Source organism: Chlamydotis macqueenii, chromosome 2, assembly GCF_036417535.1.
Source record: "Chlamydotis macqueenii isolate bChlMac1 chromosome 2, bChlMac1.mat, whole genome shotgun sequence".
Classification (NCBI taxonomy): Eukaryota; Metazoa; Chordata; class Aves; order Otidiformes; family Otididae; genus Chlamydotis; species Chlamydotis macqueenii.
The window spans coordinates 54,956,331-54,979,756 of NC_141557.1; the positions used below are offsets into that span (position 1 = coordinate 54,956,331).

The following is a 23,426-nucleotide window of genomic DNA, read 5'->3' on the forward strand; positions in this document are numbered from 1 at the left end:
GGGCTCCCACTCTTCGGCGGGGAGGAGGGCCCACCGGCCCGGCCGTCCTGTCCCGCCTCCTTGAGGAGGATGCGAGGCTGGGCCCATACTCAAGATGGCCGCCCACCTCCAGTGTCTTAGACGGGCTTTGAAGCCATGGGGCTGCTAGTTAAGATGGCGGCTGTTTACCTGTCGCCTCCGCGGAGATTGCCCTCAGCCAATGTGGCCTGTCGCTCCCCTATTGCTTCCGACAGCAGCGAAGCCAGTTTGCCCTCAGCCAAGATGGCGTCCCACAGCGAGCGGCGGAGTGGCGTGGCCCGGCGGCTGTGGTGAGTAGACGGAGCGCGGGGCTGAGCGAGCAGCCGGGAGCGCTGAGGGGCGGGGAGGCTGCGCCTGCAGCCCGGCTGGGGCGAAGGAAGGCTCCCCGCAGCGCGGCGGCTTGTGGGGAGCTGGGTGCCTGCCGACCTGAGCGGCCGGCCGTGAAATGGCGGGTCGCAGCCTGGCTGGTGCCGGTGCCGCGGTGGGGGACCTGTGGTTTGGGCGGGGTGTGGGGACGGTGGGGTTCACCTCTGGCCCGCCGCAGGGAGGGAAGCTGTAGACTGCGAGGCTCCGGCCGGTTGTGTGGCAGGAAAAGCAGCGTGGGCGGGTGCGGGATGGCTCTTAAGGCCTTCAGTTCTCTAAGACGGCTGGTCCCTCTGCAAGAAACAGCACTTGAGGGTTGTAAGAATTTCCATCGGTGCAATGAACTGGTTGTGAGTGGCCTCTTAAGGTTTTCTTCAGTGGAAAAGATTAAATAGTCCAAATATCTCTTTCCTCTGGGGTAGAACTAGCTAATTTTTTATTCAAAATATAAAGGAGTATTTCTAGTCAGTATTTATAAGATGGTTAAGTATTTGGCGTAACCAGGAAACTGAAAATCGCTGTGAAAGTCCTTGTCAGTTATTAACTCTGCAGGCAGTTACCTATGTGTGTAACTTCATGCGCCGCGTGGAGGCTACGTGGGGTGTTCGTCAGCTGCTATCAGAGTCAAGTCATAAAGTTGTTTCTGCCTGCTGTTCGTGTATTAGCAACTTTTAGAAATGCTCCTTTGATGTGTGTATGTGCATCACTGCCATAAGAAGGGAAGAAACTACTGTGCTGTCCCGTAAATTACAGAAGTTGCTTTACTAGTGATGCTCTGACGGTCTTCTCTTGACAGATGTACCCTGATGGTAAACAGCATCCGTTTTACACGTGAAAACGAATCTACAGGATGAATAATCAATTCCATACATGACTTTTCAGAATTCACATCTTTTGCCTGTATTTCTAATCTGGCACTTAGCCAGAGGGACTTTACAGAGTTCTCTGTATTTTTTTTTACCACATAGAGAGGCCATAGTCATCATTACTGTTATGGCCTGGGTACGAGTTGCAGTAAGCCAATCCAGCGAGGATATATTTGATGAAGATGCAGATGAGATGTATCTACTACAGAAAGAATGGAATAGCACCATGAAAAAAAGATTGAAGGTATTTCTATAATAATTATTAAATAGTCTTTTTAATAATTTCAGATTTACTGATAAATACCTTGATATACATACGGCTCATTTAAAGGGAAAACTAAGAGTGGCTGCTTAAAAGTTACTGTGGCTTAGTTTCTTCTGAACGTCCAGAGAATTTACCAGGGATTTATGGAAACTCTATCCTAGTAGAGTATCAGAGCAAAGTACTGTTTTACCAAAAGACATTGGTTCTCTCTGTACAGCCATGTGCATTTGTAAAAGGCAGTGCTAAATTCTGATGTGAGCTATTTGCTTTATGCTTTTAGGTATACCACTAGTAAATGTAGGGCAACACAGCTAAGCAGTGCTAATAAAGACATATGAGGTGTTTGAGGTTTTAAATAGAGTTTTTCATCAGTCAGATTTAAGATGTGTGACTCTATGTGGAACCATAATTGGCTGTTGCGGTCTGGGTAGTTCTGTGGTTTATTTATTCTCCTAGTGAAACATGTATTTTATGAAAGCAGGTTTCCACAGCCTTTCCCTCCCTAGAATTCTATGGGGAACAAAACAAAGTAGGTAAACCCAGATTACTTCAACAGATACATTGTCGTTCAGAGTGGGGCCAGTAGTAGGGCTCGTCTGCTCACGGGTGAATAGTGTTTGGCTGAAGAGCACAAATGGAAGCTGTTGCATAGGCTGTTGATGAGGAAAGGTATTACAACAGAGCTATTGTGTTATTGTCCAAGGAAAAGTTTCCTGCATCTGAGTGCCTTGAAAAGACTTGTTTTCTTAAAGGGCTGTTTAGTGTTTTTACACAAATCCCTCTGGTATTTTAGGAGTAGATACTGCAAAATCATATAATGTTAGAGGTTGGAGCTGGTATGTTGGGCAAAATAAAGAAACATTCTTGTTCCCGGCTATTTCTCTAGCAAGGCCACCAGTTTTCTTCTCTCATGAGCAAATCAAAGTTTTCACTCTTAAAATTTGCAGTTTTGGTGTGAAAAAAAAAGTTAAGAATTATTCTACATTGCATGGTAATGTGATTTGAATGTAAAGAAATTAATTTGCATTATACTAGCTGTTTCTTACAGAAAGCAATCACAATGTTATGTGTATATGTGACTCACTCCCATCACCATCTTTTTTTTCCTCTGTAACTTGAATTGAGTAAGTGAGATCCAGCAAATAGAGTAGCAAGGCTCAATAATTAGTTTTGGGAAAACAGGTACATGGATTACAGATAGGAGAGTACCTCTGCTAAATGGGAGGTTTTGCAGTCTATTTATTTTTAAATGTTTAGAAAACTGTATGAGGTTATTCTTCAAGGAATTTTTCATAAGGGAGTTGGTAATCACAAAACCGATCATGTTTTCCTGCAGATTTGTGTTATTTTTTGATGTTTCTAAAAATACTTTTTTTCATTTTCTGACCTCTCTGGGGATCATTTTGGAAAAGAAGTGCATGTTTTGGTTGAGCAATGGGGGTGCAGCTGGGAGGGATGTACAAACCTAGAAGCTGTAATTTAAGAGACTGAATAGTTGTCTAAACTTTTTTATTAAGAAATTGTCATAGGTCAAATTTTTCACATTGTAAACAACCTGTTTCACTGCTTCTATTATAGGAAGGCTATAGGGATGGAATTGAGGCTGGAAAAGAGCTTGCACTCCAGGAAGGCTTCAATCAAGGTTATAGACATGGTGCTGAGCTGATGGTTACTTGTGGCCAATTGAGAGGAACCTTGAAGTAAGTTACAAACTTTTTAAGGTCACGTGCATGCGGAAGGTGTGTATGGAGGGAGCACGCATGCAGTTTTTGGTTTAGGTTTTTTGCAGGGGGAGCAGGCAGGTTGTGAGGTGTTGTTTAAATTAAAGAGTGCAGTGTAAACATATCCAAAGTGAGCAACCTGAGAATTCTCAAGTCTTGAATATAGGGAATTGCTTATCTGCATGTACAGTGATCATTCCTGAAAATCCTCCTTCAGTTGCTCTTAAAAAAATTATCTGAATCTACATTTTCAAGCTTAAGATTCAGTTGTGCTGCTTGAATTTCCCAGAAAATGTGATTGAAACATATATGCATTTATATGGTATAGAGACTTTGTCACATTGCTGTCTCCCTTCAGGCACTGGAAGTCTGTGTAGATACATGTAATCACTTCTTTGTTGTTGTTGTTCTTCACTTTTCAGTGCTCTCTTATCCTGGTGTCATCTTAATGGATGTGATTCTGCCTTAAGTAAGATAAATGATCTTCTCAATGCAATTGGAAAGCATGAAGATGATGTGCTTAAGTATCTGAATTCTACTGAACAACAGCCACATCTTGAACACCTCTTCGATTCTGTTGAGGACATGGACCTTAATCATACAGCTCCAGCTAGAACAGAGTACAGTGAAGTTACCACTGGAAAACACAAAGACCTTGGGAGCTCCAGTGAAAACATTTATAGAAATAATGGTGAGGTTGGTTCCTTGCAGTTTGGGTGCAGCAAGGCAAAACTCTGTGCAGATCCTGAAAGGTCAACCCTTGCTTGGATTAAAGAGGAGACTATTTGGCTAGTAGAGCAACTCAGCTTACCCCTGGATATACTCCATCACATGCAGCAACTGGAACATTAAATATCATGAGACAAAAATTGTCGTAACTGGATTTGATTTTCAGTTTGTGGACCACGTACAGGCTGTTCATCACTTATGGCTGGTGCTATGGACAAGCAGAACAAGCTGCTGTTGATGATATGCTAACTCTATGCAAAATAGAACAGGAGTTACTGCTGATTTCTAGAGTCCTGTGACTCTTAGTCACTGTATAAAAAGTAGGATTTTTTCACCTTTTGTCAAATTCTGCCTCTTAACTTTTGTAACTGTTATGTAGTGCACTTTCACAGTTAAACTCTCATTTTTTTCTATTTATTTCACTTTTGCTGAAAACACACCATTCTCTGTAAATGCAGAGTTACTGACAATTCCATTGTTTTACTGTTAGACCATCTAATTCTTAGACCACAGTAAACAGTTTTCATTCTAATGAACTTCCTTATGTTATTTTTGTTTTCATTTTGCTAGTCCCTCTAGCTTGAACTCTCTCTTATTCCCATAGTGTTTTTCCCAAACTCTTCAAGGAAGCCAGGCTTATTCACCTTCTCTTAGAAACACCTTTGTCAGCCACACATGCATATTTCCGACAACTTCATATTTCTGTGCCAACATGCTGCACTTGACTCCTTTTCCTGTTGCTTGCCTTAATTGTAGCTGCAAATTGCTCTGGTCAGGAAGTTTTTTCTTTGTGAATGCCTCTCTCTGTTTTACACTAATTAAACTAACTTACAGTAAGTTAGGAGTTTACTTTTAAGTTGCTTGTAAGTTTCCTTCATGTCTGAGACAAAGCAGGTCTAGAGAAACAAACTGAAGTTTTGAACAGCCCAGTTAACTATACTTAAAAATTAAATCACAAAACAGTTTTACACTTTGGAGCCAGAAAAAAGCTAAGGCAAAACTACTTGATTTTCAGATATTAAGTGCACAACTTACTTCTTTACTAAAGACTCAGTTATCCTGTCCACAGAGTTGGTAGACTAAGTTCAGCTGCCATTCAGTACTACTTCTGCATTAGGGGAAAACAGAACTGCAATTAAGAGTCTCTTCTTGAACTTGTTTCTGAAATAGTGGACAAATAGGGCTGTCTGCATTAATTACGCATGTACAAGGTTGTTCAAACAACTTTTTCTCAATTTATTTAATATAACGCTGACATGGATAACATAACATATACACTTGTAGAAAAGTAATGTTATAGCCTGTATCACATATGTTAGACAGAAGTTTCTTCCACACTGTGGTAGAATGTGATCCAGGCAAAAATAAAGGTTACTACAGCAGTATTAGACTTTGAAAATTTGGAAGTTTAAGAATGCAAATTCAAGAGTATTACTTCATATGTGTTTAACAGCATGCAAAGAGGAAACTTCATTCACAAATTACTAAGTAAACAGTGAGCTTGCCAAGTTCTCTCTAACTACTTCTACAAAAGCAATCTACATCAGGGAAAATATTTTCATTCTTGTTTGATTATCAAACAACAGATTGTGTGTTTTACTTATCTGTCATAACAGCTTCCATACTAGCTGTGGAATTACTTTCCTCTACTGTGCACAAAGTTTCCATGCTTACTGTGGGGTTACTTTTTTCCATGTTACCACCCAGAGTTTCAGATTTGACTGTGGAGAGATTTTCTTCCGGGCTGTCTGTAACACTTGTCTTGTCTGTCACAACCAAATCTTGCTGACCAGCCACTGAAAGACCTTCTTCAGGACTATTAGAATCCATAATTTGCTTACATGGTGGTTCAGGTTTTTGTTTAATGTCTGCTTTTATGTCTTGTGTTTCACTCTCAGCTTTCGCCTTAGCAGCATTCCTGAAAATAGCTCTCATGACAACTGGGACTGACATGCAACTGAAGGAGGAAATGAAACATTAGTCACAATTAGACTTCATCCATTCCTTGATGTACTTTTTTAAAAGTGTGTTTGACACCTGAACGATACATGTGGTGAAAAACAGCATTGCCTGCTTGCATCTTTTTGCCTTTTACAACTTAATAGGCATTACATAACTACAGTATAACTGCATGTACTGGAAACATATGTTGACACAAGAAAATCAAGTGCTGGATCTTTGAGATTAGCAGTGCAAAGAAGTTTTGCTAGAAAAAGTGAGAGGGTTTGGTAAAAAAAAAAAAAAGTCGTAAGGGTGCTTTGTAACTTTCATGTTTTGTATAAGACAGTACAGAGCATACCTACTCTAAAACACTGTCTACACTGGAGGAGCTTTCCCCCCACTACTTGCATTTCCAACAATAGAGTTAACCTAGTTCCTGGAATAGTATCTAGTATCCTGTGACTTAAGACAGGGCAGGCTAATTAAACAGGCCCAAAATCCAGCCTGCATTGATCTTGCTGTCATCAAATAGACAATAGTTAAATACTAGCTTATGCCAAATGAATTAGTGCTTTCAGTCCTTTCTCTAACATATGTTCATATATCGCAGCAACTTGGCTCTCCTGGAATTTGTTTCAGAAAACAAGCTAGATAGTGGTGTAGACATGCCATATATACCTCACTTTCTGAAAAGAAGCACTGATTAGTATTAGGCAGATGCAGAAAAAGGCCTTTCCATGCTATTCTAAGTTACACCAGTCATGAGACTGTCATCAGCTAGAATGTTCAGAAAAGCATGTTTACAAAAGAAAAAAAAAGTGCCTTTATAGAAGGTAAACATTTCTGAATTTGAGAGTTTTGCCTGCTAAACATGCTTTCTACTAGAAGGAAACATTTCCATCACTATTAATGTTTAAAATTTTTGAAAGATTGCGTTACTTAAGACACTTATTCTCACTATTATAACTTTTTACTAAAGTGAAGTTTTCTCGTTGCTGAGTTTATGGCATTGTGAATGCATGTGATATTTCCATTAAATAGAAATCTGAGGTTCATTCCAACTGTTATGAAATAAAACTACTTACCGCTTCATAGCTCTTGTTATAAAGTCATCACTAGAATTTAGAGTTGGATCTTGAGGATTTAAATGAAGGTGACATTGGATTTCTCTGGAGGTTATAACATCAATTGCCACTAAGAAAGAACAGAATGTAAGTATTTAAAAATAAACATTTTTATAAGCATTGGAAACCATCCTTTCATTCTGATGCTTCAAGAGAGGTAAGACTGAAGTCAATGCAAAGGGACTTGCAGCAATGCTCTTGCATAAGCCTTGCTTTTTCCTAGTATAATTAAATCAGAAATAGAAGTTACAATTTACTAATTAACTGCAGGCCAAGTCAGAATAGAACTTTAACATTTACTTTGTTTTATGCTGAATACTGAAGACTTTTTAGTAAGCAATTAATATACAAGTGCTACTTGTGTTTTTCAGTGTTTGCACACCATTGAGAATAGTCCTTAGAACATATTTGTAACAAAGAAGCATAGTGCAAGAGCCTAGGTAGAAGCAAGGCCCTTGTCAGCCCAATAAGGAGGACAGTATAGATTATTTCACACATACCACAAGCTAAGTTCTCTTTCACAGGATGAAGGAAGAAGACAGAAAAGCTGGTGTTCTTGTATGGTACCACTTCAAAGTAAAGCAGTTCTGAATCATCTAGAAATAAAATTACTGTTTAGTCATACCCACCCATTGAACTTAGACTCTTTTTGGCTGAATCACATGCCAGAATTTTAAAATTACTGATACATTAGAATCTAATTATTAATTACTTTGGCAATTTATTTTATGCTTATAGAAATGTCAGGCCTAGGAGATTAAAAAAAAATCAAAATCAGTGTAATACTAGAATTAAGGGATTTTTTTATTATTATTATTTAAAGTACTCCACAAGTAATGACAGCTTTGGCAAGGGAGCAGTAAATCTGTTAACACCCTGCTTAGAAGCTAGTTTCTCTCTAATACTCTGCCATTACTTCCAACCACACTATTTACCTTCATTTATATGCTTCTCAGAGATACAGCTGCTAATAAGAGTGTTATATGCTACTTGATGTCGAAGAATCTCTATTACAGCAGGCACACACTTCGGATGGCTAAATGGGATTTTACTGACGAAGGCTCCTGCTAAATCTGATTTTTCTGAGCCCCTGCTTATGAAGTAACAGTGCTTTGGGCAATCTGGAAGAGACTGAACAACAAATATGGTGATATTTCATGCACTGAAAACAAGAAAGTAAAGCTTGATGTTATCAGGCAACTGCAGAATCTGACAGCAAAAATAATGTTGGAAGATACACTTCCAGCATGTCCACTACATCTCTGCATTTCAGTAGAAATATAATCCTTAGAGGAAGCTAAATGAAATCCACTCTTCCCTTCCAAATGCATCCAAATTAGGCAACTATACCCAGAGCCAAGTGGTTGGGAGTTCAAGCGCTACCAGTTCTAACTACTCTTAAGAACCTTGTAGGCTGTAGAAATATTAACGACCAAGATCTTCTCTCAGAATATCATAGTAGTGCTGCTTGACAGTTGTACAAATAGGATAGCAGTTTTTCCTCAAAGCTCTTGAGGGCATCATATGTTGTTCCTCCCTCCATCCCTATTGCTTTTTTTTTGGAGAACCATGTTTGCCTGGAATATCTCCTGATGATTCATTTGAAGAGGAGAAGATGAGAGAAAAGTTTGCCACATGTCCAAGTTGACAGTGATTCTATGACAAAATTAGAAGTGCAGTATTGTGTAATCTGCTTCAGGATGCCAAATGGGAACTGTCACCTTAAGAACAGGGCAGTTAATTAGCAGATGTACATTAATAAAAGCTGAAGAGCAGAATAAAGAGCTTTTCCTCATGTGTTCATGGAGCAAAAGGGTTTCCCCTACACTCCTTTCAAGGTTAGAATTAAATTTAGTAGTTTCTCTCTAAAAATTAAATCTTTAAACACTGAAGCAAAACAATCTCCCAGCAAGTACTAATATTTTAGGGAATTGCTGAAGAGTTACAGAACCTTTTGTATGTATCTAATGGAAATGAAAAAATTAATCCCATCTTATGTGTTTGATAGAGGAGAGCTTTGCTGAGCCTCATTTTAGCATGGTGTAAACTTATTACTACTTTCTGAACCACCACCTCAAAGACCAAGAACTGCGTAGGCAATGAGGTCTGCTAACACTGCTAGTAGAAAAGAAAGAAGTGTCCTCTTCTTTTGTTACTGTGAATTGCAAAATTAATGTTGCCTAGCAAAAAAAAAAAAAAAGTAGCTCTTTCAAGCTTGTCTTATAGTTGCCCTTGTACATAAGTATGACAGAAAGCACCTTAGCCACTATTTTCTGTTATAAAACTTTTCCTCTACATCTAACTCAGCCTAAATTATTTTTTTTTAATAAAACAGTTACTAAAAGAGAAGCAGTCTGTTACATAGGCTCTAGACAGTAATTGATATTGCTGTTCTAACACTATACATTTTCCTTCCTGCCATTTCCTTTAAAAGGAATCAGTATTCTCAGTATTATCTCATCAATAAATCTTTTTTTTTTTGTGAAAACAACGTGACATGCAGCATGATAAAGACCTTGAGAAATCTAGGTAAGTACCATCTCAGGACTTGCTCCTCACACCAGCCAGTAAGTTTCCTTTTTTAAGGCATTAATGATAAAGTTCTGAGCAATTTTTCGAAGAGTAAATATTTGGGTTACACAGAGATAAATTAGTATGACTTCAGCAGCCATACACACAGTGTTTCATTAATGAGGATGAGAAGCTCACTTACATGGAAGGCTCTAATTTTGTAAGTAAACTTCAATTATTTGCTAAAGAGTATTTAAATACTATTGGGATTCTGTGAAGTCTGCATTGCTTGCTTATGGGAAAATTAATTCAGTGTATATTTTGCACAAGGCCAGAGTGTGTGTCAAACACACATTATACTCACCACAAAGAAACAGGATTTATGTGTAGACAAGTCTTCACTGCATTTTTCTTCAACGGTAGACTGAACAATCAGTTCATGTAGAGGAGCTAGTTTCAAGCCAGTAATCTGAATTCCTGAAACCAGGTGATTTTTTTTGAATTAGCATTTAGGTTATGACTATACATGAAAGCTAATATTAAAAACAAAACCAATGTTTGGAAAAGGCAAAAACATTTATCTCCTTTCTTATTCTCTTTTTTACTAATGGGAATTTGAGGTAGAACATTTAACAGCTTTGCCTGTAATTGTCATATCTTTCTTAGAACTTATGTTTTGCACTGATTGCTAAAATGTTACACTTGGGCTGACAGAACAGAACATCTTCTGCCCCAGAAACCAGTTTTTCCTCTTACAACATTAACACAGGGAAATAAAAAGCAAATAAGCAATGCATAGTGGCAGAAGTACTTAGTCTTAAAAACAACTATAACATGCCCGTGAGCCTCTGTATCTCTTCAATACTGGATGAGGACATAGGAATAGGCTGGTGAAACTTCAACACAAAAAAAGCTGGCAAATCCATGCTGAGTTCATCAGTCAATGGCAAAAAAGCAGAGTTGCTGGAAAGAAAAAAAGAAATCATAATGAAAGCTTATTACAGAAACTGACATAACAAGGACTTGTAATGCAAGGCCACTATCAAGTCCCTAGTTGTTTACTACATTCCATACTTTTTCTGTCCTGAGAAAAATCTTGCTTTATAAGCCCAACTATATACTTTAACATTTAAAAAAAAAGTTAATGTGGAGACTGGCTGAAAGGTAGAGTGAGCCACCAGAAATTGAGGAACAGCACACAAGGATGTTTGCTATAACTCATTCTATAGTTATATATTTTGGAGACTGACTTCAGACTTTCCCTCCAGCCTAGCATCAAAGTAGAGAGATGAGATGTCAGTATCCATGGTGGGATGATAAACTCTTCCATATAGTTAAGGTGTAATATCCCTCAATATATGTTTTATTTATTCTGAAACTATGCAGGAGTTGCTTGTTGAAAGCTAGGAAGTTACATTATATGATTCCAGTGGCTCCTTCTGGCTTCAAATCTATAAATAAATCCATAGTTCAATGCAATTGAGACAGTTAAATATAAAACACAATAACTTTAAAGTTCATTTGGGAAATCTTAAAAAGCCACAGGTTATAGAGGGTGTAGCTATGAATCCTAATGCCATCAATAAAACAGAGCTTCCTGTTTTAGTAGAGGCTAAATGTAAGTTATGCTGAGGTTAGTGCCAATGACTTGTAAATCCATTTCTGTATGGAGAAGTGCCCAGAGCCTTACCCATCCTCTCCAGCTTGAGAATCTATAAGCAGTGGAGAAAGAGGAAGTTTGTGAAGCGTATCTGTGCCTTCAATATTTACAACTGTTTTTGTTCCACATACCTGGGAACCTGAGGGAGAAAGAGAACTGCATTATTTTCCTCATGGAAGTGTAGATTAATCCTATGCATAAAAACCACACAATAGTAAGGTCTTTTAAAAGTCAGGTCCAACTGACAGCCACAGTGGCTTGGGCAGCAAGGAGAAGCCTGCATAGACCACACCCAAAAGGCCACAGTTGCCCAGTGCTGATAGCAGCAATAGCTTTTGGGACATGCATGTCCCAAACAGATCAAACAAGTACCAGTCATTTTCATGCTGGCTAGGCAGTTATTTTGTTTCATATCATTCTCACTTCAACTTGGGTGAACAGCTAAGAAATGGGACAGTAGTTGCTTGATGTACATTATAGTTGTGCTACAGTGCATCACATAAATCATTCTGCAAAACTATAATTTTATTTCTGAGTTTCATTAATTAACTTTGCTTAATGGAACAGGTAGTGCTGAAAAAAGTTATCACATTAGTTATTTCTGCTTTACCAGGATTTAGTTCTGCTTCCAAAACTTGATAGGGAGAAATGTAAAATTCAATGCTCATAGGAGTTCCTGAGGAATAAAAAAGGTTACTACACATGTCAGTAGAGGAAATATGTTAGCCATCTTGACACAAAGGGAAAAAAAAAAAAAAACAAAACCCAAGAGCAGTGGAGATTGGCAAAAGGGGATTCCTTATATAATTACAGCTCTTATTACAGTATATGTTCAAATCACAACATTTTCTTAGTCAGCATTTAACAGCTAAACCCTTAGTGTATAAAGTCACAGACATCTTATCTTTTCAATCTCTTGCACAATAATCTGTTGCTGAGCCTTAAAAATACTAGCTGAACTGCTAGTTTTGAGTGACTAGTCTGAAATTGAAGGGAAAGTTGTAATACTTGCATAAAGGACACTCACATCAACCTGTTCAACAGGATAGCAGTAGCATGTATTAGAAGTACTTTTACAAACTATAACACATTAACAGTTAAAACTCACTTCTGACAGTGTAGATGAGCAAAAAACTTATCAACTGACTGCATTTGCCTTTTAGGCAACATGAATTCTCAGCTACTACCACTGTCATCTCACAGTCACTCCCAAACTGTGGTTTCCCACATAACCTCAGAATATCACCAGCTTTGCTTTCAGGCTGCCTAAAAGTCAATGTTGTAGTAACTGATAAATCTCCTGGCCTCTTTGTATTTTCTCCTTCTGTATGTCTGTACACTGAGAAAACAGACACAGTAAGTCCCTACAGCATGTTTTATTTATAATGGAGAATCTTTACTGTAAACAAATATCAACTCAGTATGGTTTTTTATTACAATTCTTTGAATTTATGAAGGAGGAAAAAAAAAAAAATCACCTCCAGTTCTTGGCACCAGGTGTCCTACTTTTCCATGAAGTACTTCAGTAACTCTGTTTACATCCTGTGTTCTAGTTCAAAACACATCTTGATTAGTGTTTCCTGAGTTGCAGTGCTAGCTAAGCTAAAGTAAAGGATAATTTGCACCCTTAATCAAAGGGAGACTATGCTTTCTTGGAACTAGATTGTGTCTCTGTTTGTTATGACAGCTTCCAAAACATCATCATTTCACTCATGCATTGCTCCTAGGACTTGAGCTTCCAGTTTCATCCCTGTATCTGAGCCATTTCACGTTGCAATTTGATGTGCTATTTACCAGAAATGAAGTGGGATAAAAATATTGGAGTGGCAGGTTGAGTAAAGAGTGAGGAAATAACCTGGATAAACTAACACAAACAGAGTTAGTATGCTTCATAAGGGAACACTGTACAAAAAATAAGCCAAAGAGTATGCTTCAAGTTACAGAAGGTCATGCTTGCCCAGAGTACTTAATAGGCAAGATATCAAAAAAAGATGCTTCAAAAATCCAGAAGGAAAGCACCGCACTTAACTCTGATTTTCTGAAAAGAATGAGAATCATTGTACAATTACCAGAGGGTTTAGGAAAAATCTGTTCCCCATCTATCTGTAATCCTACTCTTTGAAAGGAGAAATGAGAAAAGGAAGGATAGGAGGAAAGCTAAGATCCACTGTCCCTGATCTAAAACCTGAGCAGAAGATGAGATACCAAATAGCAAAACCCCAAAAAGTATATTTTGCTTCTGCCACAGAGAGAGCAAAACATGACTGCTGACATTCAGATGCACTGTTTTCTCCTAGTGGGTGGTCACATGCACAGACACTCAAGCTCTACAACCAACCAGTTCCCCAGCAAGTCTCTTAGATAAAGCACAGGAGTTCAGTAGATCGTCTTGTTTGGCATGCCTGGGGTTGGCAAACTGTAGAAAGGCTTCAAGCTTTCTAGTGGGAGAAAACTCATTAGCCTTCCACATCCTGCTCTGTAATTAGATCAGGTAACTTGGTTTTTTTAGTGAAATGATGGGGTGGGGGAGGAGGGAAAGGAAGAAAGAGGTAGACTTCAAGTTACCTGTCTAGAAGATACATTGAATAAAGATCTTTTTCAAGGGCCTGCAAAGCAAAGTATCCTTTAGCCTTCATTTCACTGAGGGAGAAAGAAGAGAAAGCATCAATTTTTTTTTGTAAGTAAACAAAAGCTAGGCTATGGATTTTAAAAGTTTTTCAAGTAAAAAATAGTTATAACCTGTTTCCTGGAATTTGATACATATTTGAGAGGTCTTCTAGAATCTTTCCAAAGGCATCATAGTTCTCCATCCTACCAAAAAGAAACAATTGCTATCACATTCCTAAATGAGATGAATAATAAGTCTTTTATATTTAACTTGCTAGAAAAAGCACCATTTCAGAGTGACATAGGCCCCCCTCCTTATCAGATCTGGCAAGTAACAGTACTGCTTTTAAGTTTTCTTAGAAGATACCAGGAAATATGAATCCTTGGCTCTGTTGCAAAAAGCAGTATAATTATAGCTGACATTGGTTAACTATGCACTACTGAAAGCAATAGATGTGCATGATGCACAAATTTGACAGGTCATCAGCTGCAAAGCACTTTTATTTATGTTCCAATGAAGCCAGTCATGGAGTGACACTTCCCTAATACAATCCACTTGTACATTGTTCTTTTCATCAAAATATCAAGGATTGTATTAATATTGCACTTCACGGCACCACGTGAGGAAGATCTTAAATACAATTGACAGATACATCAAAAAAGAACAGGGGACAAGTGACTTGCATAAGTTTGTGAAGGAATGGTTCAGACTGCTCAAAACTCAGAATTCCTGCAGATTTTGACTACCTGTGGTAGCCCGGATCTCTGCCTGAACTAACCCACCAGTTATTTACTCAACTGCTTAAGTGGATTTTACAAGCCTTACTAAACTTTCTAGTGCTGCAGTCACACAGAGAGCTGTACTTAAGGCGACATATCTTCCCTTCTCATGTACTTGTTGGCTGCAATGTGGATCAGCAAAGAGACCAAATAAGCCTGCCTGCCTTTCACATTGGGACAGATCCTTTACAAACAGAAACCTAAACAAGTCACTCAGCTCTTCCATGACTCTTTCCAGCTGGACGAGTGGGGAAGCAGGGAAAAAGGAGACAAGCAGGCATGACAGACACAGCACCAGCCTATGAACCAGCTGGCTGGTTCATCATTATTTCATAGTTACTTTGAGTCTTACAGGAAACATTACACAAACTGCCTTATGACCAAATAAAAAACTACAACAATAGGTGTAGAAGGTATACTTGCACTTCATGCCAAATCCTAACAAAAACAGGAAGTAGCAGACAAGTAGTGCCAATGTTAACTATACACTATCACTCAAAGCCAAACTGCTGGCAGTTAACATTCATTGGGAGTCAAAAACCTAGGAAAATGCAAGTTAAAGCTTTTAGACATAGCTGTTTACCCCTATATAGCTAATATAACTTGATTTCTGAGGAAAGAGAGGGCTGGAAAAACTGATGATGCATCACAGGTCCAACTAAAAGAGAAATTAAATATGCAAGGAAAATGATTATTCTTTCTCTCTTTACCTTCCCTTTCAACTGTTCTGCCAAGGTATTTAAATAAGAATCCAATTTCTGAAATATACTTATTATTAGTAAAACCATGGACCTTGATCATATTGGCTGGAGAACTTCTAAATGGGCTTTTAAGGTGATGGCCTGACCTGGAATAGCAACTATCCAGCAGAACAAAATGTGGTAAAAAAAAATATTAGTGCCCTACTGCTACATGAGAAAAATAAAGTAACATCTCCACCTACACATTGGCAGAGAAAAACAGGCCATGTGATATCACCTTGCTCTCACTGCTGCGACTAAAGCCTGAAGGACATGTAGTCAAGACATTTCTGTAAGGACAGTACGAAGACTACTTAGTATTTGAGGGAAGGGTAGAAGTAATATCTGGTTTGGATCTGTAAATCTGCCAGTTCTGAATTGTCATCATCAGTCTATTTCCATGATTATGGGTCCTATTTCTATAATTCTTGCAATCAACACAAATGCCAGTATTCAAAAGCTGTGTTCAATTGGCAGCTAGAGCCAAGGTACTGGGAACTACTCTTCCCCCTCGCTCCATTGAAGTGGATGCAATTTAGCTGTTTTCAATAAAATGACTTGAGAAATAAGTAATGCCTGGAGTATCTTTTCAAAATCATATTTGCTGCAGTTTTAGCCTTGAATTTGAAAATTGGAAGTGCATAATAAGTTACAACAACCACCAAACTCCAATATGGAGCACTAGAACCAACTTTCCACATAAAATAAAACCCAAAAAGGTGTCAGTTCTTCTGTTTTCTAAATTTATATTTTTTTTCTTTTTCTCATCAGTTCTTACACTGAAACCATTCGAGTGTTGACTTCTCCACAACATTCAGAGAAACATAAGACTCCAGAATTCCTTCCCATTCAAGAAGAGACTCTGTACATTATTCTTTACCTTAAATACTGCGCCAAGTCATCACAAACCTACAGGAATAAGAGAGCAGTTACATGTTTCTTACCATCCTTTCTGAAACATCTCTTGCAAACATTTCATTGGTAATAAGATTGTTCCCTATTACTTCTAATTAGCTGAACGGTTAGCTTAAAAAAATCCAACCAACAAAAACCACACTAACATTACAATAGCTAAAACATAATATGAATACAATAATTAGAAGAACAAAGGCTCTGTGCAAGAGGGTAAAATTAACAGAAATAGCTTGTTGGTAAATTCTTCCCAGAAAAAAAAAAAAAAAACACGCCTCTCTGCCAGTTTTTCTTTTATTAGCAGTTACTGTGCTAAAATTCTCTGGATATGCATTTCTATCCTATTAATATTGTCCAGCACTCACAGATCAAGAGCCCTGTGCTGGTTAAACAGAACAACTTGAAATTCCTGGGCTGACTGCAACTGAAAAAGAGGGGTTAAATTAACTCCAAATTAATGCCACAATTTGTATGCTTACTGATAAAAATCAGAGTTTATGCTTCCCACCCACCTGCAACAGCTTGTTATATATTTGATCTGAAAGATTGTCTGTAATACTGAACAAATGCAGAACATGGTATGTGAACTGCAGAGTAATATTTTACCAATATCTTAATGAGAAATTTTGCAAGGAAAACATCTCCATTAGTAGGAATGCATATACTCCTAAAGCAGGTAGAAGGAAAAATAGATCTTGTAACAGCTTCAAGACATCCACTGGGAATATATAGTGCATGATACCTTGGTAGAAAAATATTTTAAGACCCTGTTATCTACTGTATATTGATAAGTTGAAGTGTGAGAATACAAATATTTATGCAGGGTACTAAAAATTCTTGGAAGGTGAGCATGTCAGCTGAGTTTTACCTTAATATTTAGTGCTACAGTACTTAATATCTGTAACAGAGTTGTAAGTTTGGGTGAGATTCAGGTACATAAAGAGGTAGCTAGTGTCACGTACATGTTGGCAGTTGTGACAAGACCAAAAGGAAGCCAAAGATTTTCTGACATGGCAGCTGGAGGCCAGGTGGGAGACTACAGGGAGGTGAGAGACAAAGAAAATTAACTTTACCACAGGAGCTTCTCCAAGGTGAGCCAACTTTACATCCATCACCTTTCCACCCCTCTCCAGCTGAACTTCTATATAAAACATGTTCGATGTTATGTAGCAGTCAGTCCCACTGGGGCTAACATAAGCATTAAGCCTGAGAAGATTAGAAAGAGAAAAGTAACTTAAAAAAAAAAAAAAAAAAAAAAAAGGCTTGTATATCTAAAAATTCTGTCACATCGAGAAAGGAAATGAGTATAGTTTACTTGGTTGTGGGAAGAGACAGAGATGCTTCAAAAATAACTCTTCCTTGGCTCAGCTTCTGGAAACTATCCAACCAGGCAATATATTTGTGCTCTGCTCTCTGCATTATCATGCTGGTTTGCTGAAAACTATTTAACCTCAGCTTTGGGACCTAGGCACGCATGCCCTCTCTTCACCCAACAACCTCCTCCACAAAGGGCTAATCAAAACAGGCAGTTATGCCTGTTCCAAGTAATACAATCCATTAGAACACTGAGCTAAAAAAAAAAAAATTGTTGACAAGCCATCCAGATGGTAGTCCTCACTGGACTTGGGGCCATGCTTGCTCATTTGCATTCATTAATATACAAACTTACCCTTTTTGTTTGGATAAAGATTCCAATCTGTTTATCACAGAAAACAGAGATTTAGCTGCAAAAAGACCAGAAATGTTATTTAATCAAGCTGGAATGATCAAGCAGAACCAGTATTATCCTGCTTTAAAGGGTACGATTTAGGTAATGAGAAAACAGTATCTCTTGCATGACAACTATTACCCTATGATTAACGAGGACTATGCTGGGTAGAGCTTATTCTCACACTTTGAGAATAGCTATAGCCTGAAGGCTTAGTCCAAAGATGAGTCACAAGTCTCTTGTGTCATATCCACCTCTGTTTGTACATTTGACCCCTGTTGCGCAGAACATCATCAATAGAAAAGGGTGGGTAGTTTCCATAGAATATTTAAAAAAAAAAAAAAAAACAGTTATCCAACAGCTCATTACCATTTAATGTCCTCTGTATCTTCTCCATGCAAGACAGCAATGGACTATCTGGAGCGTTACTGACAGGCCGCTGAAGTGGTTTATCCTAGCAAATTTGTGAAAACGAGAGACAGAAAAACTCCTTAAAGAATATCACTGCATGAGAGACAAAACACCAATGCCCAGTACAACAAAACACTAATTTATTTTTGTCAAACAGAGGTGACCTATGATTATACCTATCTCTAGAACAGCAGCACTGAATCGATTTGTGAAGACCCCATTGTGCGGTAGTTCTACATCAGAGGCCTTTGGAGCAGGGAGCAGCTTTCCATTCCCCTTTCTTTTGAGCTGAATACAAGCTGTGTCTCCTAATATCAGCTAATTTGACCATATTAGAGATCAGCTAAGAAAATACTTAGATTTTTCTTTTAGGAGGAATCTGCCTGAGTGAAAGGAGAGATCAGTAAGTGCCACAAGTGTCCTTGGTTAAAGAGTGCAAGTTCCAGCTGAAGATATTAACTTAAGCAGCAAGCAAACTCTCCCAGCTTCTTTTCTAGCTCTTGTCTGAAAACTTCTCATACTTCACACTTCAATTCACAAAGAACATTCACTGATTAAAAGTTTTCACTGTGTTCAAACTCAGAACATTGTTTTCAGAGTAAGGCTTTAGTTAATCGTTAATAAAAAGAAGCGTGGAAACAATGAGACTTTTTATACTAAGCTCACAGCAGTCGTGCTAATTTGCTTTTCATAAATATTATTCTTAATTCTAATTAGCTGCTGGAAGGGCAGGAAGCATGGAACAACTTAAGGTATATCACAGCAGGAGAGAGTCTAGATAGCAAGTTTCAGGCCAGTTTCTGAAAAAGTATTTTCTCCCAGCCCTACAGGTAAGAAATTGTCTTTACACGCTATGAATGTGCTAATGATAATGAATGGAAAATAGCCTAAAATATAGACAATCAGTGCTAAAGAGTTATAATAATACAAGAAACTACCTCTAAACTGTTAAAATAACACAGGAAACTTTTTTTTTAAATATACTGTTGTAAGAAAAATCAAGAGCCAGGCTATAATAGGCACCATGTGCGGGCAGGGGTAGAGGAGTGGGGTGATTTTTTTAAAGTCAAGCAGTTTTTGAACCATCTTGGCAACCTGCTCTTACATCACATATCCTTCTCTCACCTAATACGCAATTCTTACCATGCAAAAATGGACAAGTTTCAGAGTTTCAGTCCATGGTTTATGTCGATATTTTAAACGCAACTGTTCCATTAAAGCATTTGTAGAAATACCTGTCACAGCACCTGAAAAACATGTCAAAATGTTCTGAATATAACGGCATGTATTTACATTGGCCAACAGAAAAGTTGGATGAGGAAAAATACAAAAAATTGTTAAGGTCATAGGTGTTATGCTTCAAAAGAAGAGGCAGAAAAAAATGTTTTAGTTGAATTTTGCATACAAATATCTATTTTTTTGTAAGACTTCTGAGAGAAAGAAGTGCTTTTTGTACAGACAAAGCATTCTCCACATTAAATACAGAGCCCAGTCTTCAGCTTGTTAAACAACTAGGCTTTCTTTACCTACGCACAATCTCATATGTGTATTCTTAATAAATACCAAGGCCTTGCTATGGGTTTCAGGCATCCAGGTTTCTACACCCTCCTAGAGCTCATTAGAGCTAATTTTGATTAGAGATAATTTTTTATTATGAAAGTGGTGAAACACTGGAACAGGCTGCCCAGAGAGGTGGTGGATGCTTCATCCCTGGAAACATTCAAGGCCAGGCTGGATGGGGCTCTGAGCAACCTGATCTAGTCGGGGATGTCCCTGCTCCTTGCAGGGGTGGGGGGTTGGACTAGATAACCTTTCAAGGTCCCTTCCAACCTAACTATTCTATGATTTTGCAGAGGGATAATCTCAATGCAAAGTTGCATTTTTTTTTTTTTCTCTTATTGGGATAGCAAGGAAGGAGAACAGGGCCAGTCCCTCATCAGTTTCCTTATAAATACTCTTTCTGGCCTTAAACAGAATCTAGAGCCTCAAATAAAGCTTTTTGCTGAGACACAGTGCATCCATAACCACAAATTCCATCAGGAATAAGCCTAGAGCAAACTTCCTGATACATCAGCCTGAGACAGGCAGGAAGACTCCAGACTGATTAATAAGAGGAAATTGAGTTCCTGCAACATACCACCCACTCTGCTCTATCCCTTAGCACCAGAAGCAGCATTGCAAAGTGCTTCTTTGATCTAGAGGACACAATAACCACAGAGAATTGTCCCCCTTGAGCTAGCAGCACTACAGAGGGGGAGGAAGACAGACTAGGAGAGGAACATCTATACCCTTTACATACACCAAGCAGAGATGTTGAGCAGAGGCTGGCAGCATCATTCTCCTGTTGGGAGGATGAGAAAGCAGAAACCACAGTGCCCTATAAAGCTGGCCACCTCAACTAGCTAGAGAAAGGGGAAGCAGCAGACCCCAACCAGCTCTTGCAACCACCCCTACTGGGCAACATACACCCCACTAATGTTCCCAGTCACCCATACCTTGATGCCTACAGGAGGACTGTGGCCCACCCTGTAACTCCATCTCCAGCCATACCAGAAGAAACCAGGGCTCCTACTTGTAGCACCTGCACCACAGCAACCACAGGTGCTCCCTCACAAAATGGTCCCCAGCTGTTAGTGTTTAAGCTTGAGAAGCAAAGCATCATGATTTCTCAACTTGGCTAATTTTTAGAAGCAGTGAGACACTCTTGTCAGTTGTGCTCTTACACATCTAAGTCCAAAGGAGAAGGGATAATGCTTGTCCCCATTTTTTCAGAAGCTGTAGCACTCTCAGGAAAAGACTGAATTTTACTGTGGAAGAAAAGCAGGGGGAGGTATGATAGCAACAATCACTCAGAAAAACAGGGAAGCACTCCATAAGGGAGATTTTAGTCTACTTCAGCAGTAGAAAAAAAAAAAAAAATACTACAGCTATCTATAATGTTTGCATTGTATTTGTGCATCCTTTTGTAGCCACCTTATGTTGCTAGTCTCCTTGTACATAGGAATCAGGGTGCAATGGAAGTGTGAGGTTCAGGGTTTAATCCTAGACATTTGTACAGGCACTAGCTTGAAACTTGGTCACTGGGGAATGCTAGGTCTATAGCAAGAAGAGTGTTTCCTACATGAACCCTGCATGGCACAGTTCCAAGATGTTTTACGGCATGCTTTCTGTTTTCAACTGTCATCAGTCATGCTGCAGTGCCTGAAACAGTCTCATAACATGTAAAAGAGATGATCTTGGACTTGTATGTAGGCACCTGAGTAGAAAGTAAATAGTCTGGTGGCCTCACTAAGATTACGGAGAAGACTACGTACGGACCCAGGAATCCCAGAAGTATAAGGTATGTGCCAAAAAGTGGTATTTGTCTCCAAACAGACAGGTGCTAAGCATATTACTTAGGGAAAGACAATGCAGCTAAAAGAGTTTTAAGTATGCTTGCATTTCAGCTTTTACAAAGGAGGGGAAAGGTGATCAAGTAAACTGATGGAGTTACAGGGTAGGGCACAGCCCTCCTATAGGCATCATTCCACACCTGTGATAGATCAAATTTTCCTAAAATTAATAGCTTGGCTTATGCTATTAAATATTCATTTATTTGTTTAAAACTGACATTAGAAGTGACTATAGGTATAATCATAAGCTTTGCATGGGACTTGGTGCATCCATTTAAAAACACGTTTTCAGCATTTCAAGAGAGGCACTTTTGGTTAGGTTTGCTTGAACAATGTATTGAAATGCTTTCTGCTTGGTAAGAACACATATTATGGCCCATGTAAAGTAAGTAGATTGCCTCAGTCCAGATCTTGTGAATGGGTGTGTTCACATGTGACATACCACAACTTAGTAGTGTTTAATATTTTTGTAGTAAATGTTTGCCATGAAATATTTTTCATAAATGTTTGCCATGATCCTGAGCTCACTGGAGTCTCTGTGATCTTGCTACCAACTCCAGTGGTTTGATCATGGCTTGAATAAGCAGAAAAGTAAATTATTCTCTGACCATCTTGAAGAGAATATTTCCAAAATAACAGAGGGAAACATGCCACTGCTTACCTTGTCTGCACAATAGCTGTTTTGTAAATAAACAGAGGACTTTAAGTTAAGTAGCCACAGTCTAGCACGGCTGTTAAGCCTAAAATTCACTTTAATTTTTAAACACAAAATAACCTTTTATATTGTGCTCAAATGAAGGTGTTTAGGTAGATGAATTTGCATCATTTTTCCAGGATAGGGACAGTGCCAGATTTTCATAACAAGACAATATTCCAAGAGAAGTAGTAGCCTTCATACCACCATAAAATTGTAACATTGCTTAAGACCATACATGAGAAACAGCAGCTTAAGCATTGTTAGAAAGCTTGGATCAAGGTGTTGTTTCAGTATTCAGAACTGTTATATCAAATTACCACACTCAAGAGAAGAGTTAAGAGTGTTGAATAATTTAAAATGTTCTAATTATAGCATCTCAGGCATATTAGATACACAAATGTTTAACTGGGTCAGTTCACAGGAAAAAAAAAAAAAGCAACAGGCCAAGCATTATCATCAGTATACAAGATAACAGGAATTACCGTATGAATCCTGCATGCCCACCTGCTCTACATTACTCTCTCTTTGCATGTTCAGCAAAAAGTGTTGCTGGAAGAAACTTTCATGTGCACAGTTACAAAATAAGTTGTCCCCAGAGAAAACCATCTCTTGCTCTCAAATATCTTATCCCCTTTTAAAGGGTTAAAACTGGTATGCTCCTTTAGGGACCTTTTTAGAAATTCATTATTATTATTACTACTTTTTGTAGTTTATTTTTGTCATGGTTTTCTGCATCTTGCTGAATTCCTGACTCCGTAATATGCTTCACAATGCATGCCCTGGGAACATTGTGATTAATATGAAAATAATATTTTGTAATTTCATAGTTCTTCCATTTCTGATGATTTTTGCATTTCACTGAATGATACATTGTTCTTCTGAGACAGAATCAATGTATTTTCCATTCATATTATTACATGCATTCAAGTAAACTCTTTGTTTCAGTGAAGATACTCTTAGACTTAATACAGAACAAGGGAA

General features: G+C 38.4%; 2 protein-coding genes across 2 annotated transcripts; one reads left to right on the plus strand and one right to left on the minus strand.

Annotated features, from left to right (window-relative positions):
• The first annotated feature begins 622 nt into the window (after positions 1-622).
• On the plus strand, positions 623-4,498 carry YAE1 (YAE1 maturation factor of ABCE1). The gene is made up of 4 exons (XM_010122042.2): positions 623-731; positions 1,178-1,491; positions 3,091-3,212; positions 3,656-4,498. Exons 2-4 carry the CDS (start codon positions 1,252-1,254, stop codon positions 4,083-4,085), a joined length of 792 nt encoding a protein of 263 aa, XP_010120344.2. The 5' UTR covers positions 623-731; positions 1,178-1,251; the 3' UTR covers positions 4,086-4,498.
• Positions 4,499-4,651: 153 nt separating this feature from the next.
• LOC147601663 (mediator of RNA polymerase II transcription subunit 1-like) lies at positions 4,652-22,943 on the minus strand. The gene is made up of 17 exons (XM_086741473.1): positions 22,928-22,943; positions 19,500-19,603; positions 18,294-18,399; positions 17,907-17,961; positions 17,311-17,443; positions 16,206-16,234; positions 13,938-14,009; positions 13,764-13,838; positions 12,677-12,747; positions 11,809-11,874; positions 11,229-11,337; positions 10,377-10,501; positions 9,903-10,015; positions 7,963-8,158; positions 7,528-7,623; positions 6,989-7,097; positions 4,652-5,919 (listed from the first exon to the last, which is right to left on the minus strand). The coding sequence occupies exons 1-17, from the start codon at positions 22,941-22,943 to the stop codon at positions 5,559-5,561; spliced, it is 1,836 nt and encodes a 611-aa protein (XP_086597599.1). The 3' UTR covers positions 4,652-5,558.
• Between the last annotated feature and the right edge of the window lie 483 nt (positions 22,944-23,426).

Bases quoted from the DNA above. Each gene is read 5' to 3' on its own strand.
- YAE1 (XM_010122042.2), top strand. From the start codon at position 1,252: ATGACTTTTCAGAATTCACATCTTTTGCCTGTATTTCTAATCTGGCAC. The intron at 1,492-3,090 runs GTATTTCTATAA...CTTCTATTATAG, and splicing joins CCATGAAAAAAAGATTGAAG to GAAGGCTATAGGGATGGAAT. The intron at 3,213-3,655 runs GTAAGTTACAAA...TTCACTTTTCAG, and splicing joins CAATTGAGAGGAACCTTGAA to TGCTCTCTTATCCTGGTGTC.
- LOC147601663 (XM_086741473.1), bottom strand. The intron at 17,962-18,293 runs GTTTTTTTTTTT...GTCTTTTTGCAG, and splicing joins TAATGAGCTGTTGGATAACT to CTAAATCTCTGTTTTCTGTG. The intron at 17,444-17,906 runs GTAAGTTTGTAT...TAATCTTCTCAG, and splicing joins TCTTTATCCAAACAAAAAGG to GCTTAATGCTTATGTTAGCC.